General features: G+C 44.7%; 1 protein-coding gene across 1 annotated transcript in view; it reads right to left on the bottom strand.

The window, feature by feature from the left end:
* Positions 1 to 17,559, bottom strand: part of sacs (sacsin molecular chaperone) — a 33,644-nt gene that overhangs the window by 15,150 nt on the left and 935 nt on the right. The window contains exons 2-9 of the mRNA XM_080844786.1: positions 16,529 to 16,679; positions 9,024 to 9,114; positions 8,278 to 8,363; positions 7,233 to 7,344; positions 6,365 to 6,511; positions 4,162 to 5,656; positions 2,898 to 2,989; positions 1,264 to 1,290 (exon numbers count right to left, since the gene is read on the bottom strand). Coding sequence (XP_080700912.1) covers positions 1,264 to 1,290; positions 2,898 to 2,989; positions 4,162 to 5,656; positions 6,365 to 6,511; positions 7,233 to 7,344; positions 8,278 to 8,363; positions 9,024 to 9,114; positions 16,529 to 16,679 — 2,201 coding nt within the window. The remainder of the gene's footprint in view (positions 1 to 1,263; positions 1,291 to 2,897; positions 2,990 to 4,161; positions 5,657 to 6,364; positions 6,512 to 7,232; positions 7,345 to 8,277; positions 8,364 to 9,023; positions 9,115 to 16,528; positions 16,680 to 17,559) is intronic.

The following is a 17,559-nucleotide window of genomic DNA, read 5'->3' as shown; positions in this document are numbered from 1 at the left end:
TTGATGTCTCACTGTTTCAAGATTTCATGTTTGATTTGGGTTAACGTAATCACACGAATCTGCATTCAGCCCACGCACACTCACACACACACACACACACACACACTGCATGCAGCCCACGCAATCTTGGAAAATAATCACACACATTTGAACTTTACGTGCATAATTCAAGACCAACAGCCTTTGTTTTAACTTAAGTGTCACCATACACCTCAGGAGCACTATGCTCCCTAATAAATGTCTGACAAATAAGAGAACAATTGATTTTTTAATGACGCGAGAGATTCGTCTTTAGGAGAAAAACAACGCAATGCAGAGAACAGTAGAGACAGAGAGCAGTATTCAGCTGGTCTCTTGCATTGTCCATTAGAGTCTGTGAACTACCGCAGTAACTCAATCAGGCCACAGCCTTAAGAGCTACTATGTGGGTCACAGCATATGGCTCACATTAACTTAAAACGTAATTTGGGCAGAAATTGAAATTAATGTTTCTTCAGGGAACAAGTAGTTCTGTCTTGTAGAACAGAGGACACTCCATTGCAAGTACGAAGGAGTTGTCACTTGAAGTTTGCCTTTTCATCTACTGTTGATTATTTTAATGATGAACAAGCATTTCATTGACTGTGCTGTCTCTCATACAGATAAATCAAAATTTAATATTTATATTAATTAAATATAGGGCAACCCTGCTAAAAACACAACATTTGAAAACATCACAGAAATTCTAATGTTTTGTTTTGGTTATAATGCCAATTGTATTGGATTTTAATGGACACTGCAATGGTCTCTGTTGGTCTCTGTGAAAATTGTGTTTGGAATGTCAAAATACAGTATGTAATGGAAACCTATACAAACCAACAAATCTTAATCGAATGGGTCCCAATACACACTAGCCTACAATGGTATTTGTAGTGGAAGCTATGACAATTCTGTGATGTTCTTATTGGGTTTTTTTAACAGAGATGTCAAGGTAACTAGAAACAAAGCTTTGAATATTTATACTTTGAAGAGAATGCTTTCGGGAGTTGATCACTTCCATTTTAATCAGGAATGTATCTTTGAGACAGATAAGGAATCATACTGTCAGAAGAACACTACGATTGAAACCTTCAAAAGGTTTAATTGTTAGGGTTAGGATTTCCCAACTTTGTTCTTCCTTATTATTTTTTGATTTGCAACACACACACACACACACACACACACACAGTAAGTTCACACTCACACACAGCAGGTCCAGAGTGTTCTCACGTTCAACACACTTACCTGAGCAGCCCCACAGAAACTGCTGAACTGCACAGATCAAAATGATACATCAACACATAAAAAAGTGAAAACAGAAATAAATCAGCGATAAAAAACAGAGAGAATAAAATCAGAGAGAAAACAACCAAAAATATAAACATATATTTTTAAAAGTGATACTTAAAGATGATTGTATAAATGCCTAAATGTATCAGTAATGACCTACAGAATGATAATGCACATAACCTCTTACATGTAGGTTTGCTTACATGAAACTCAAAGGAAGTTGTATACTGTATGGTGGTGTATGGTCCTGTTTCCAAGTCAGTTAGGATGAAGGACTTAGTGTAGGGAAACACGGATGTGCACACACACTAAACCTAAAGTCAGCATAATAGGTCCTCTTTAAAGTATGCACGTAAATTTTAAGAGTACCTCAGTGTGTCTGGCTGACCTCCCTGCCCTTTCCTTTTAAGTACCTTTGGCTGTCCAACAACTCAAAAACTTAATTCCTCTTTTTATTTTGTATCTGAATTGCAGGCTGGACCCAGTCCATAGCTCAAATTCAGGAGCAGGTTTGGGGGATGTCTTGCACAGTTGATACTTGTGAAGAAGAAGAAGAAGAAGAAGAAGTAAAAAAGAGAGAGAAGGAGGAGAAGAAAAAGAAGAAGAAGAAGATGAAGAAGAAGAAGAAGAAGGAGAAGAAGATGAAGATGATGAAGAAGAAGGAGAAGAAGAAGAAGGAGGAGGAGGGAGGCTCTGGTGAGGTAATGGCTGCAGGCTGGTGAAACGCTGAACTGGCTCATCTGCCTGATCTGCCTGCTCTCTCTTGGGCATAAATTAACTGCACAGGCACAGAGTGCAGCACTCAGCTTAATTCTCTATTGGAGGTAGAGCTATGTGCGTGTGTGCGTGTGTGTGTGTGTGTGTGTGTGTGTGTGTGTGTGTGTGTGTGTGTGTGTGTGTGTGTGTGTGTGTGTGTGTGTGGTTGTGTTTAAGTCTGTGTGTCTATGTTTGTCTATGCGTCCGTGTGTGTGTGTACACGTGTATGCATAAGGGTGTGTGTACATATATGTGTGTGTGTGTCTATGTGGGTGTATGGGTGTCTGTGTGTCTGTGTATCTATGTGTCTGTGTGTCTATGTGTCTGTGTGTGTGTGTGTGTACGCGTGTAATCATAAATGTGTGTACATATGTTTGTGTGTGTGTGTGCGTGTGTGTGCACATCACCAAGCACATAGATTTGGTATGCTTTCGTAAATGTCTCCAGTGTTAAATGACTGATTTCCTTCATAAATGAGCGCTGTCACATTTATGCCCCAAGATTAGAGGTTGAAATGGAATGTTCATTGTGCACGGGCCATAAAATGTGAAATTAAATGTTAAAGCACCCTGCTGAGACGCACGCCTACAACTACAAAGAGGGAGAGGGGGGCACTGTGGGGCGCAACCAGTAGCCCCGACCACATTTGGGCTTGACACCCATGGAGGACAAAGGTTTTGAATCTGGCCCTTATGTCATTTCTCCTGTACACTCCCCACCTCTTCTCCCTCTAATTTCCTGTCCCACTCGTAACTGCACTATCAATTAAAGGCATAAAAGCCCAAAAATAAATCTTAAAAAAAAAAAAAGGAGAGAAATGAAGGAATATTCACCTCTGCTTCTGGCTGCGTCCCAGAGCCTGTCCATCACGTGGGGGTGGATGCTCTCCAACACAAACCTCCCCTCCAGCCCGGGGTACAGACACCTGGGGAAGGGTACGGTGATATATCAGATTCATCTTCATTTTCACACTTTGGTTCAGAGGGAAAATGTTAGTAAAAAAATGTAAGCTATTGTATTGTTCTGCTTGCCCATATATTTTATATGTCACAGACACCTGGTGAAGGGTACGTGATATATCAGATTCATTTTCATTTTCATACTTTGGTTCAGAGGAAAAATTTCAGTAAAAAATTGTGAAGTTATTGTATTGTTATGATGCCATTCTGCCTGCCCATATATTTGATATGACACAGGCATCTGGGTCTGTTTTTGTAAATAATTGACACATTCATAAATCGTTAAACCAAGAGGTAAACATGCTCATAGATAAGCTTTTATTGTTGCCGATAAGTATCTACAACATTGAGAACAACAATTCAGACAAAACTAATTCGGTAATTATACTAATCACCAAAAACATTTTCAACTACTGGACAAAGCTGTGTCACTCCAGAGCAACTAAACAAGATAGAAGACATTTTAATCTGTGGTGACCGTGCAGCGCACAGTATGAACTCCGATGCTGTTTACATGATCATTTATTATCAAAAATGAAAGTGCATGTGTGTATGCCTCTCTAGAAGAACATCGCTTCATTGTATAAACTATTCCAGCCAACATTACTTCAAGAACACGGAAGAGAGGGGTATTTTGATTCGGCCGTTGAGCTAAAATGTAAACAACCTTCCACCACGATCGAGGACTACACCTTTAACTGATGTGCACCTTGGAACACAAACATTACCTTAACAACTACATAGACATTTCAGTGTGCACACCTTACCTTGGGTACTCTACCGCAGTGTTAGAGTGCACATCTTACCTTGGGTACACTACCTCAGTGTTATAGTGTGCACACCTTACCCTAGGTACTTTACCTCAGTGCTATAGTACACATCTAACCTTACATACTCTACCTCAGTGTTACAGTGTGCACATCTTACCTTAGGTACACTACCTCAGTGTTATAGTGTGCACACCTTACCCTAGGTACTTTACCTCAGTGCTATAGTACACATCTAACCTTACATACTCTACCTCAGTGTTATAGTGTGCACACCTTACCTTGGGTACTACCACATTTTGCCTTTGGTACTGTTATAGTGTGCACATCCTACCTTGGGTACTACCTCAGTGCTGTAGTACACATCTTACCTTTGGTACTCGTCCGAGGCGATGTAGACTGCATCCTTCTCGCTGACGGAGGATGAGAAAGCGATGAAGGTGTCGGCCTGCAGCGGCAGCAGCTCCAGGCCGATGAGATCGCCGTAGCAACCGTCGCTGAGCACGAACTCCAGCAGCTGCAGCTTCTCCTGAGCGGGACCCTTGTGTTTGCTCTTCCTCAGCACCTGCCGCACGAACGCTGGCGTCACCTTGCCCACCCCGCCTGGCCGGCTGACGTAGGCGGCCAGGACGGAGTCCACGGTGGCGGGCACCTGGGCCAGGTGCATCCCTGAGCTCTGGAGGTATTTGGTGACGGTGGTCGCGCAGTCGTCCTCGGGGTCCAGCTCGGAGAAGACGGCCTCGTCGGGCCGCACCCAGCTCTGGGCCAGCGAGTAGATCACGGGCTGCTGGAGCAGGTCGCGGTACAGCGGCTCGAGAATGGGCTTCCAGCGCGAGCGCGTCCTCGCCGGGTCCGGCCACGCCGCGTAGGTGCCGCGCGGCGACAGCGGGAAGTCCTGGTCCTTCCTGGCCTGGATCCTGCGCGCGGCCTCCGTGATGAGGGTGAAGTAGGCGCGCGGAATGACGGTCACGATGAGCAGCTCGTTCCACAGCGCGGCCGGGTCGCGCCACTGGTCCACCTCCCGCCACTTGATGCTCCGGCGGTTGTCGGTGAGGCCGAAGAAGCCGCTGACGTGCACCGGCAGCCCCGTCAGGCTCTCGTCCCCCAGCGGCAGGGGCAGGAAGCAGAAGGCCCGCCCTTCGAAGCTGGCCGCCGCGCCCTCCTCCTCCTCGTCCTCATTGGTGGGCGTGAGCGGCAGAGCGATGCCGATGAGGGGGTTGAACTTGAGGTCGTCGGCCAGCGAGTCGAGGTCGGCGCACATGCCGCGACCTCCGACCCCGTTGCACACCAACCAGCTGGTGCTCTGCGTCTCCTGCGCCGAGTGGTCCTGCACCCGGATGTCCACCTGGTAGGTGGCGCAGGTGACCTCGTCGCTCAGGACGCCGTTGCTGTAGCTGTCGATGGCCAGGCCGAGGGTCTTCAGCGAGTGGGGCCGCTCCAGCTTCATCTCGGCGTCCTCCTCGTCCGACGTGACCTGAAAGAGCGTCCTTTCCGTGCCGTCGGGCTCTCGCACGTGCAGCGACACCTTCCGCACGCTTTTGAGGAACAGCAGCACCGTGTCCACGTCGGCCTTGAACGACTCGAACAGCTCCAGAACCTTCTCCTTGTTGTAGACGTTGCTGTTGAGCTGCGTGGGCTTGACCCGCAGCGGGAAGCGGAAGAGCGTTCCCGGGAAGTAGCCGTCCTGGAGGGTCTTCTCCGCGCTCCCGAACAAGCCGAAGTAAGGAGCGAACTGGTCGTTCAGCTCCGTGATCTCCTTTATGTCCGACTTCAGGTTCCAGCACTGGCCAGTCTCATGGGCTCCGAACAAGGTCTGGTGAGGGTCCAACATGCCGATCTGATCTCCGCTGAAGATGCTTGGGACATCTAAGGAATACAGGAGACATTTACAGACAATTAAGGAGGGGTTCTGATACTTATGTTCTGGGTTGCTTAGGTAGATACCAGATATTTCATGGCAGGTCCCCCCCCCCCTTGACAATGAGAACAACATTTTGCCCTCCCCTCTCCCAACACCACGCTGCAACTATCAGGGTTTGAATTTTAAAAAACATATGCCCATCAGCTGTTGCAGTTAGCATCTAATTTCATCAATCAGTAAAACTTTTCATAAAAAAAACAGATGTCGGTAGCTGTTCTTTAACATTGTTTCTGCATTTCAACAGTGAAACATTTTCATATAATCAATCAGTGAAACTTAAAATATTTCATGTGTTAAACATTTTAAAACATTTAATTTGATCAGAGTTTTGTTTCAAATGGATCCAATCTGACCAGATCAAATCTGGGTTTACAACAAGCTACTTATCATTCCATTCAGTTGATCGGTTCATGTAGGTGCATATCAGTTTCTTTAATAATTAGGCTAGCTATCCCTTTTAACATATAGGCTTAGTATAGATGAAGACAAACACATGATGACCGTGGCATTTATAGTGTACTTTCACTACTCTTCATTTGCTATTAGCTATACGGAATCAGATAAACGCTGCAGCTTTTGCCAATAGCCATGCATAAACACAGCCTCTTCCAGACTCATACGGAAGAATTGTTACTGTAAGTAAATATTCGTACCTGTTATGTGGTATACAGAGTTGAACCCTATGCCAAACCGTCCAACTTTCAATGGATCTTCTCTTTTCCTGCTCCTCGCAATCTCCTGAATACCATGCCAGTCCTCGTCCGTGAACACTGCATCGTTGTACACATACAAAGCCGTTCCTGGAGTACAAGCACAGAATAGATTTATAGAAGTCAGCTACTGAATGTATATTATACATCATTCATAATCTGTCCTCTTGTAAACAAAATCTCTAAAATACATACAAATGCACAGAGCAGTAAATGTAGCTAAATGCTAGGAAAGAGTAGAACATCTGAAATTCATTGAGTGAGTGAATGAGTGAATAAGTGAGTGAGTGAATAAGTGATTAAATAAGTGAGTGAGTAAGGGAATGAGTGAGTGAGTGAATGAGTCAGTAAGTGAATAAGTGAGTGAGTGAGTAAGTGAGAGAGTTAATGAGTGAGTGAATGAGTGAGTGAGTGAATATGTGAATAAGTGAGTGAGTAAGGGAATGAGTGAGTGAGTGAGTAAGTCAGTGAGTGAATAAGTGAGTGAGTGAGTAAGTGAGAGAGTGAATGAATGAGTGAGTGAGTGAGTGGGTGAGTGAGTGAATGAATGAATGAATGAGTGAGTGAGTGAGTGGGTGAGTGAGTGAGTGAGTGAGTAAGTGAGTGAATACGTGAGTGAGTGAACGAGGGAGTAAGTGAGTGAATAAGTGAGTGAATAAGTGAGTGAGTGAGGGAGGGAGGGAGTAAGTGAGTGAGATAAGTGAGTCAGTGAGTGAGAGTGAGTGAATGTGTGTGTGTGTGTGTAAGTGTGTGTGTGAGAGAGAGAGAGTGGGTAAAGTACACAATTAAATATTTAGAATGATTCTGGAACCTTGATACTGCGCCATATCTGGTGACCATAGTGACTCCACCCCATAATCCGTCTCGTCGTACATGAACCTGACCTCCGTAGCTCCGGCATCCTCTGCATTCTGGATCAGCTCCTGCACACGGGAGGAGACACCTGCTATTACAGTTGGCTTCTTCAGATGTTCATGCTTTGGGTCAGGGTATCCACAAGTAACACATAATTCTAAGCGTCTCGAGACAATTTTATTGTTTTGGCGCTTTATAAATAAAATTGAATTGAATTGAATTGAATTGAATTGAATTGAATTGAATTGAATTGAATTGAATTGAATTGAATTGAATTGAATTGAATTGAATTGAATTGAATAACTCATGCACAATGGATTCATTAACATGAACAATCCATAAACTTTGGTGTTAATAAGGAATGTTAAACACTAAAATGTATGGTTTGTTTACATTAACTAACATTACCTCCATCCAGGGTGTCTTAAGGAACATCATTCACTTCAGTAGTTAACATGCAAATATTGATGTTAACCACTGGATTAATTTCATGTTTATTAATGGAACCTTAAAGTTTGAATGTTTTTGTGATGAACATTCTAGATTCATCAAACTGTACCCTGCAGTCTCTGAACAGTCAGCGACAACAGAGGGGGAGAGAGTTAGTGGTCTCAACAGAAACTCAATATAAAAAGGTTAATGAGTTCACCTGACCCTGAGTTCATCCCTGTGGAATTTCGTAACCTTTCCGGCTCAATAAGTTCCTAAGCCTTTATACAGTAGTGTGAAATGAATGGAACTTCAGCAGGTAATGAACCAATGACACTGACAGCACACACACAGAGGAAGGCCAGGGCTATTTAAAGGCCTGAACATCCCAACTAGTTATTTGGCAGGCTTTGTGATCCCCTGGCAAGTCAACACCCCCACCTCAATGCCTTTCTCCAATTCCAGACATAGTCATGTGTTATCGCAACCGTTCCCATTATTGTTAGCTGAATGGATTCCAGAGGATCTTGTGCTGTATATTTAGTAATGCACGCCCAAGGAAGATTTCTTACTTTCAGAATCTGACCTCCTTCTGGGTATCGTCTAAGAATATCCTTCAGGAACTCCACCAGGGGAGGAGTAGTCTGGCCAAACCTCCCTGCACACACACATGTGGGCACACACACACACACACACACACACACACACACACACACACACACACACACACACATACACGCACACACGCACACACACACACACACACACACACACACACACACACACACACACACACACACACACACACAGAGTTTGAAAGATGAACGGTTCATTATATTATTGATTCTCCATGTCTATATATTGGCTTAAACTAATCAATACTTCACAGAACAGAGAGACACTGATTAAGACACTGATAATGCAACTCGGCAGTAGGATGAGTGGCTTACTACTGACAACTCTATGGTAATAATAACAAATAGTGCCTTACTACTGAAAACTTTATGGCAATAACAATGAGTGGCTTACTACTGCGGGCTCTGTGGTAATAACAAATAGTGGCTTACTACTGAGAACTCTATGGTAATAACAATGAGTGGTTTACTACTGGGAACTCTATGGTAATAACAATGAGTGGTTTACTACTGAGAACTCTATGGTAATAACAAGGCGTGGCTTACTACTGAGAGCTGTATGGTAATATCAATGAGTGGCTTACTACTGACAACTCTATGGTAATAACAATGTGGTGACATGCAGTGTTTGCATCTACAGTGGTGTTAATGGCAGTGTCCTGTTGCCAGGTTACTGTACTCACCCCCACCCTTCAGCCCACTTCCTGTCAGCGTAAGAGATACGTCCGGACTTCCTGCCGACACCAGATCTCCCACCAAAACTCCATCAGGAAGCTGAGAGGACACAGGTGAAAAGGGCGACATGTTTTAGTACCACACATGAAGATTAATGAACAGGCAAGGATGTTTACACTTACTAAGTAACCACCCATACTTCTGTCTGTAAATATACACTACACACACCAACCTATTAAGGCATTCTGTAATTACTAAATTAGGTAAACATAATGATACGACAAAAGTGACACCCATAAATATTAAGATCTACGAACATCTAATAGTATTCAGTAGCATTAACAATAGCCATCAGATAGTATTGGTCCTTGTACAAGTGGCCATAACACTGCAACTGTGCTAAGTGAAGGTGCATGTCAGTTATAGAGCAATGAACAAAGACATGGTGAAACTACTGACACCGTATGGGGGTTTACCTAGGACACACAAACTACTCAACACCTTTTGATGCAGAATATCCTCACAACCAATGATGTTTTTCATATACTCTCACGTGTCTAACCAACTAAGGTAAAATAAAAATAAAAATTCCTAGTTAAGCATTAGTTAAGCAAGGGCCAAAGTCTTTCTGGCTGATGATAGGCCTTTGCTTTCCAGAGCTGCTAAATCTAAACAGTGTGTGATGGGTGTGTGTCTGAGGGGGGAGTGAGAGTGTGTGATGAGTGGGTGTCTGAGAGAAAATTTGAGAGTGTGTGATGGATGTGTGTCTGAAGGGGGATTGAGAGTGTGTGATGAGTGTGTGTCTGAGGGGGGATTATTCCCCGTGATGCTCAGGCACTTCCTATTCCACATCAGATCAATCGTCAGTGGCTAGGAAGCATGCCAGATCTGCACGCACCTCCACACACTCACACGCACACACATGCACAAACACACACACACACACACACACACACACAAACACACACACACACACACACTCACACACACACACACTCACACACACACACATACACCTAATCCAGGCACATGCACGTACACACACACACACACTCACTCGTAGAAGCACACTCATGCATACACCACAACATACACACACACACACTCACACACATACACACACACACACACACACGCATCCACCCCCCCCCCCCCCCCCACACACACACACACACACACAAACACTACTGTACACATAAATCTGCAGACATGTGCACACACACAAACACACATGCACACACACACACAGCACTGTCACACAGACATAAATATGCACAGACATGCACAAACACATAAAATATACTTGCACATGCACACACGCACATGCACACACACACACACTCACACACACACACACACACACACACACATACACACACACTCACACACACACACACACACACACACACACACACACACACACACACACACACACACACACACACAGTGAGAGAGAGATGCTGTGCTGTTCTTTGCCTCCCCAAGGTGAAAGCCCACTTCTGCTGGCTCACGTGCTTCGCTCAGCAGATCTGGCACCAGCCCTGCCCACACAGAGCAGCCGTGAGAGAGAGAGAAGAAGAGAGAGAGAAGGGAGAGAGAGAGAGAGTGGAGAGAGAGAAGGGAAAGGGAGAAGGGAGAAGGGAGAGAGAGAAGGGCGAGAGAAAGAGTGGAGAGAGAGAAGGGAAAGGGAGAAGGGAGAAGGGAGAGAGAGAAGGGAGAGGAATAAAGACAGAAAGATAGAGAGTGGAGAGAGAGACAGAACAGATAGAGAGAAAGGGGAGAGGGAGAACTGCCATCTAGCCCCTGCCAGCCTAGAGCCATGAGCAAGAAAGAGAGAGAGAGATAGAGAGCGAGAGAGAGAAAGAGAGGGAAGTAGTGAAAGAGAGTGAGAGAGAGAAAGAGGAAATGAATGATAGAGAGAGAGAGATAGAGAGAGAGAAAGATAAAGAGAGACAGAACACTGCCATCCAGTCTGCTCTGGGCCCTGTGTCATCAGTGGGCGGAGCTCTTGCAGTGGGTCGTTTACTCTGGCACCCTGATGGAACCCTGATGGAACCCTGATGGAACCCTGATGGAACCCTGATGGAACCCTAATGGAGCCCTGATGGAACTCTGATGGAACCCTGATGGAACTCTGATGGAACCCTGATGGAACCCTGATGGAACCCTAATGGAACCCTGATGGAACCCTGATGGAACCCTAATGGAACCCTGATGGAACCCTGATGGAACTCTGATGGAACCCTGATGGAACCCTGATGGAACCCTGAGGGAACCCTGATGGAATCCTGATGGAACCCTGAGGGAACCCTGATGGAACCCTGAGGGAACCCTGATGGAACCCTGATGACACCCTAAAGGAACCCTGATGGAACCCTGATGGAACCCTGATGGAACCCTGATGGCAGCATCAGACACTATTCACTCTCACACAAGGACAACTAGTGCAGCTCAATCTAGTCTACATTAGGTCACATCCAATCCCATAGTGTCTTTCATTTAACCGTAACTTTCCCACTTGTACTATTCACCTCCCTAATACAAAGCATTTCATATAGTTTACAGAAAGCAGGTTTATCATCTTTATTTTCATTTCCTGAACATATACTATATTTATATTTATATGCTAGCCTTATTCCCACTGTATGATTCTCAAACAGTCTTATCACCCAATCACACTGTCTCAATCAGCAGCGCGAGCATTCAGTAGAAACATGAAAGAAACAATCTGATTGGTCTTCCTCTCCTTGCATGTAAGCTAACAGAGTAACACATAAGAACCACGACTCATTTCTGCACCCTAACATTTGCGATTAGGCCAACTCAGATTGGGATCAAAAACAAGGGGACAGACTACAAGTAGACTTGATCATGAGAGAAACTAAATATGAATCTAGATGTCTCAGTGTCCTCATCTCTACATGACAGCGACTCGCTTATTTACTGTCTTCGCCAGGGACGCCATGCCAGCAGACCCTCACTGCCACAGAGCTGCTATGATAAGACAGTGGTACATGAGGTAGAGCAGTCGTTTAGTAATCAGAAGGTTGCTAGTTCGATCTCCTGTCGAAGCGTCCTTGAGCAAGACACTGAACCCCTAATTGCTCCTGATTTTCAATGTGCCATCAGTGTAAACAATATTTTTAAAAATGTGTATAAATCCTTGTAAGTCGCTTTGGATAAAAGCCTCTGCTAAATGACTAACTGTAAATGTAAATCTTCTGTTCCCTGCCAAGCCCAGTCACTAATTCCCAGTGAATCTCTCTTTGATTCACAGGCCCTGAAAGATTAACCCCCTGACTGAACGTTTAAAGAATGCAAGGTGCGAGGGACTGGGGTGTGTATAAGTACCACCCAAAGCCATACATTCCCTAAGGATGTATAGAGGATGCTGGAGCGTTGTCAGTACTATAGATACTGTACCTGCGGTAACAATCCCATTAATCACAGAGGCACACACACACACACACACACACACACACACACACACACACACACACACACACACACACAGACACAGAGACACACACACACACACACACACACACACACACACACACAGCTATCTGCAGAGGCACACATGGCCAGTGGGGAAATACTGGAACATCTAGGCTGCAGGGGGGGCGCCATTTCACTGACCGACATTAAGACATTAAGGAACGACCACGCTGATATGAAACGATTTATACACCCGACATTAAGACATTAAGGAACGACCACGCTGATATGAAACGATGTATACACTGGATTGAGTAAGCACCAAGTAAGAAGCGTCAATTTAACATACCGTTCATATATATGTTGTACATGTTAAAGTATACTTCTATGTTGTACATGTTAAAGTATACTTCTGTGTGTACTTAGTACTGCCTATAATGTTGGACTAAACAGATGAGGTGGATCTCCATGTTACTCCTCCAGACCTTTTCTTAAAAAAAAAAAGATCAAACTATAGACTACTATCACATAACTATAAATTAGAATGTCTTCAAATCTGTTTTGTAAGTAATGTTGGACAACAGTGTCTACTAAATACCTTAACCTTCAATTAAGGACACCTAAATCTACATTTTCCTTTCCCAGTGCAGGCTACAGACAGGGTTGGCCTGGAGGGAGGGAGGGAGGGAGGGAGAGGCAGGAGATCCTCCACAGGCTATTTTCTGTGCCTGACTGTAAGGACGGGTGTGTGCACGGCATCCCACCTGCTTCTATCCCTCAACACCCCCCAACCCCCGCACACGCACACACACACACCAGCTTCAGACACACAGACACACACACACACACACACATACACCAGCTTCAGACACACACACACACACACACACCAGTTTCAGACACACACACACACACACACCAGTTTCAGACACACAGACACAGACACAGACACAGACACAGACACACACACACACACACACACACACACACACACACACACACACACCAGCTTCAGACACACACACCATCCACAAGGGTCAGTGAGGGGAGCAGCAGCCCACCCATGGGGTAAACACACCAAATAAACGGCCATGACTCAGCTGTGGCCGACGCTCACAGTAATGAACACACACACGCACACACACGCGCACACACACACACACACACACACAGTAATGTTATGAGAAGAAGGAGAGCGACAGAAGTGCGTCTGGCTCCCTGGGTCTTGTTTCATCCAGAGGAATTCACTGCGGTCTCATTGATACGGCTGATTATTAAAAACGCGTTCTGTCGCTTCATTTTACTATCCCTACTTTGGGTTTTGAACCTTTACTGCTTCACCTTTATCCTAATCCTAGTTTTTCTCCCTCACAGATACACATTATGTCCTAAAGACTGCAGGAATGTTGCAAATAATGCTAAAAAAAAGACCTCCACTGTTACAGTAGACCATAAAAATGAATGAATGAAAGAACCAAAGGAATACGTCTTTCTACTAGAAAACTAAAGACCCAGCCTTGGCAACTAGTCTGCTTCACACACACACACACACTCTCACACACACACACACACACACACACACACACACACACACACACACACACACACACACACACACACACGCACACACACACACACCAGCTTGAGACCCAGCCTTGGCAACTAGTCTGCTTCTGAATCACCACACGCTTGTTCCCTCCTTCTCCTTCACATCAACAAAAGAACAGCACACACATCTCAAAGAGGGCTTTGTCAGGACACGAGTCACTATGCCAGTGACAATATTGTGGTCAAACAGCTGTAGACAAGCTCTCGGCTAAGGGCCTGTTGTGAGTTAGTGACGTTCACATCGATGAGCAAACACCTCACAGAGCCTTTCCGACCCTAGACACTGTCTTTTAGAATGCTTTAATCTAACTGGTACATAAATCTGTCTGAACACATTGAGAAGAAGACTCAAAGTCATAGTAGGACACTGACGATAGTGTAGTGAAGTTCGCACTCCAAAAATGCTTTTAATATTTTTTTCTTTTTTACTATTGTTTTTTTTTAGCAGCAGGGGAATCACACTGGATTGAATCACAATGAAAATGCTAAAAAAAAGGAAATAATATTTTTCCATAATAAAAATAAACATTAAAGCTACTTTGGAGTGCGGACTTCCTTTCACTGCCTGGATTAGATATCTAGTCTACGACCCCTGTGTGTGTGTGTGTGTGTGTGTGTGTGTGTGTGTGTGTGTGTGTGTGTGTGTGTGTGTGTGTGTGTGTGTGTGTGTGTGTGTGTGTGTATGTGTGTGTGTGTGTTTGTCTCAAGCTGGTGTGTGTGTGTGTGTGTGTGTGTGTGTCTGAAGCTGGTGTGTGTGTGTGTGCGTGTGTGTGTGTGTGTGTGTGTGTGTGTGTGTGTGTGTGTGTGTGTGTGTGTGTGTGAAGTTCTCTATGGGGAGAGTGCAGGGTTAAATACCCTACTTAACAGATGACAGTGCACATGTGAAGCACTAAGCCCAAATGGCCTCCATTTCACATCTTTCAGATCATATACGTAGCAGTTCACCATTTGAAAGCCCACTCAATTAAATCAGGGTTCATTGATCCGACCCAACTGACACTGTGATAAAACAGAAATTGGTCGAATGTGCAATTACCCTTCTCATCACAGTTTATTCTTCGCTATTTCTTTATTAGAACTACTCAGGCCGTATGGATTTCCGTGAAAATAGAAGGCAGTCTTCTGAAATAACCTCAATTCCAAGGCAGAACTACACACATAAGCCATTAGAGCCAGTGGCAGTTTGTTTGTTTCTGACTAGTAGTGAGAGCCTGTGCTTACAGCTTCACAGTTACCATATAAGACAGATATATCTACCGGTGACTGTGTTATAATCTTTATTCTCTTCAGTGAATGATACTGAAACACTTACATAAGTGAACACACAGATTTCATTGTTAGGCCTTCATCCCCTCTCCACTACTCTACAGCAGTAGAATAATGTGTCACTACCTCTGTGTTAGCCACTTCTGCATGAAGCTTATCAATAAACAACAACAGAGGGTTGAAGATTGGTCTCTTCCTCCTCTGTATTAGGCAAACGATGAACAGGATAACACTTCACTAGGCCTCAATCACAACTCAGTAGGCATTGATCAGCTACCTTATGCCATACAGCTGTAAAATACAGGTAAAGTTAGGTCTCCAACTTCTTGAAATGAGCTAATTCAGACACACGGCAGAGAGCTGGAGGTATCAGGCCAGTTTGTCACCTCTCATTCTATATTAGGCAGACTGTGTTTGAATGAGCTGAGGTATCAGGCCAGTTTGTCACCTCTCCTTCTCTATTAGGCAAACTGTGTTTGAATTAAACCGTCAGAGAGCTGGAGGTATCAGGCCAGTTCGTCACCCCTCATTCTCTATTAGGCAGGCTGTGTTTGAAGACATGTGATGGGAAGAAAACAAAGTCGGCTGGCCCACAGCGGCAAACAGAGTGCTGAACAGCGCAGACTTGCCTGTCATGAGTTCTCAACCCTTGGCCAGGCTGCAAATAACCACACAATGGGCAACATTTTACCCAGGCCTGGCTGCCACACAACCCTCTAAATCACTTTGTTATGGCCGATTATGCAGCCCAATAAGCCTACAAAAGGTTGAGCTGGGCATCGTTGATAGCTTTTGTTCAGCCTCCAAAAACAAGCTTTCTGCTCCAGTGTCACATCAGACAGAAGTAATAGACCACGGAGAAGGGGAGAAAGACAGAGCCTGCAGAAACGATTTGATACAAAACAAAACAAGCCCCTTCTCTCTGCCATATTGGCTGCCACTGATTCCTGTTCTTCCTGTCCTGTAGCGCAGCGCCTGGTAGAGCAGACTGCAAACGCCACCAACGTCATGGGTTCAATACCCAGGGAACACACACCATAATGAGAGTGCTTATCTGTAATGTAAGTCTTCGTGCATAAAGCATCTGCTAAATCAATAAATGCCTGTGTGAATGTGAGGTTAAATCATGTTGACCTCTGACCCCCCCCCCCAACTGCCCCACTTCCTCCATGCTGGCGGCTCGGGTTTAGGCGTCACCTACCGGCCGCCCGTCCTGCAGCAGGCGCTGCTCCGACACAGGCAGGCCCGTCTCCTCGGTGACCAGCTCCTTGATGTGGCCCACGGCCGTGGCCCCGGGCACCCGGAAGACCCTGCTGCCCAGGTACTCGTGACATACTGTCACCCGTGGCAACCTGAAAAACATACACACACACACACACACACACAAAAACAGCTGTGAGTAGAGAGCTGATGTTCTGTGCGAAAAACTGAAGTTGTGGATTGTGTCACAAACAAAAGAAGGCACTACTGAACATGTGAAATGTCTTCAAGTGTCATATACTTATGCTATGTGCTGTTTTAATTATATTACTATACATATTACATTACTTATTGTAATTATATTACAATAATGTCTTTTCTGGCACAGGTCAATTCTGCACAGACGTCTATATTCCTCCCCCTATCCTGTACAATCTTTAGCATAGGATCAATCCCATTGCTTTTGCAACACATCTTTTTCAGGTTGCAACATTATACCCTCTACCTCGGTTAGAGACCGCTACAGGTGCACCATACTGGTTTTGTTGTCAGAAATGAAGAATGCTTCTGGACACAGAGAAATAATGTACTTCTAACGGCATGGCAAGAAGACTCCGTTTCTCGTTATCGCTGTGAGTCATCTTATTTGCGTCATTTGTGGTTCAGGATGCAGAGTTACTGCTACACACGTTACAGTTTCACAGGGACTGGGTGTTTGTAGACAGCTACTAATACAGACACACACACACACACACACACACACACACACACACACACATTAAACAGTATCAGCATTGTTTCTATGTCAACATTCTCCTCTTAACCCTTTCTTTGCGGAACTAAATTCATACTATCAGTGATGTGGTTCATCTTTTAGCGCAGTTGTGCCACTTTGGCTGGCATTGTGGCTATCAGCTTCTGCCAAAGAGGAGATCCCAATAGTGCTGCGCAAAACAAAACGCAGACAGCCGAATTGTCTCATACTTTGAAATGTATACTGCGAAAGCAAAAGGCCATTTGAACCGAACGAAT

This window comes from Sprattus sprattus, assembly GCF_963457725.1.
Source record: "Sprattus sprattus genome assembly, chromosome: 9".
NCBI lineage: Eukaryota > Metazoa > Chordata > Actinopteri > Clupeiformes > Clupeidae > Sprattus > Sprattus sprattus.
The sequence above is the reverse complement of the archived record's forward strand: the minus strand, read 5'-3'. Positions and strand labels throughout refer to the sequence as shown.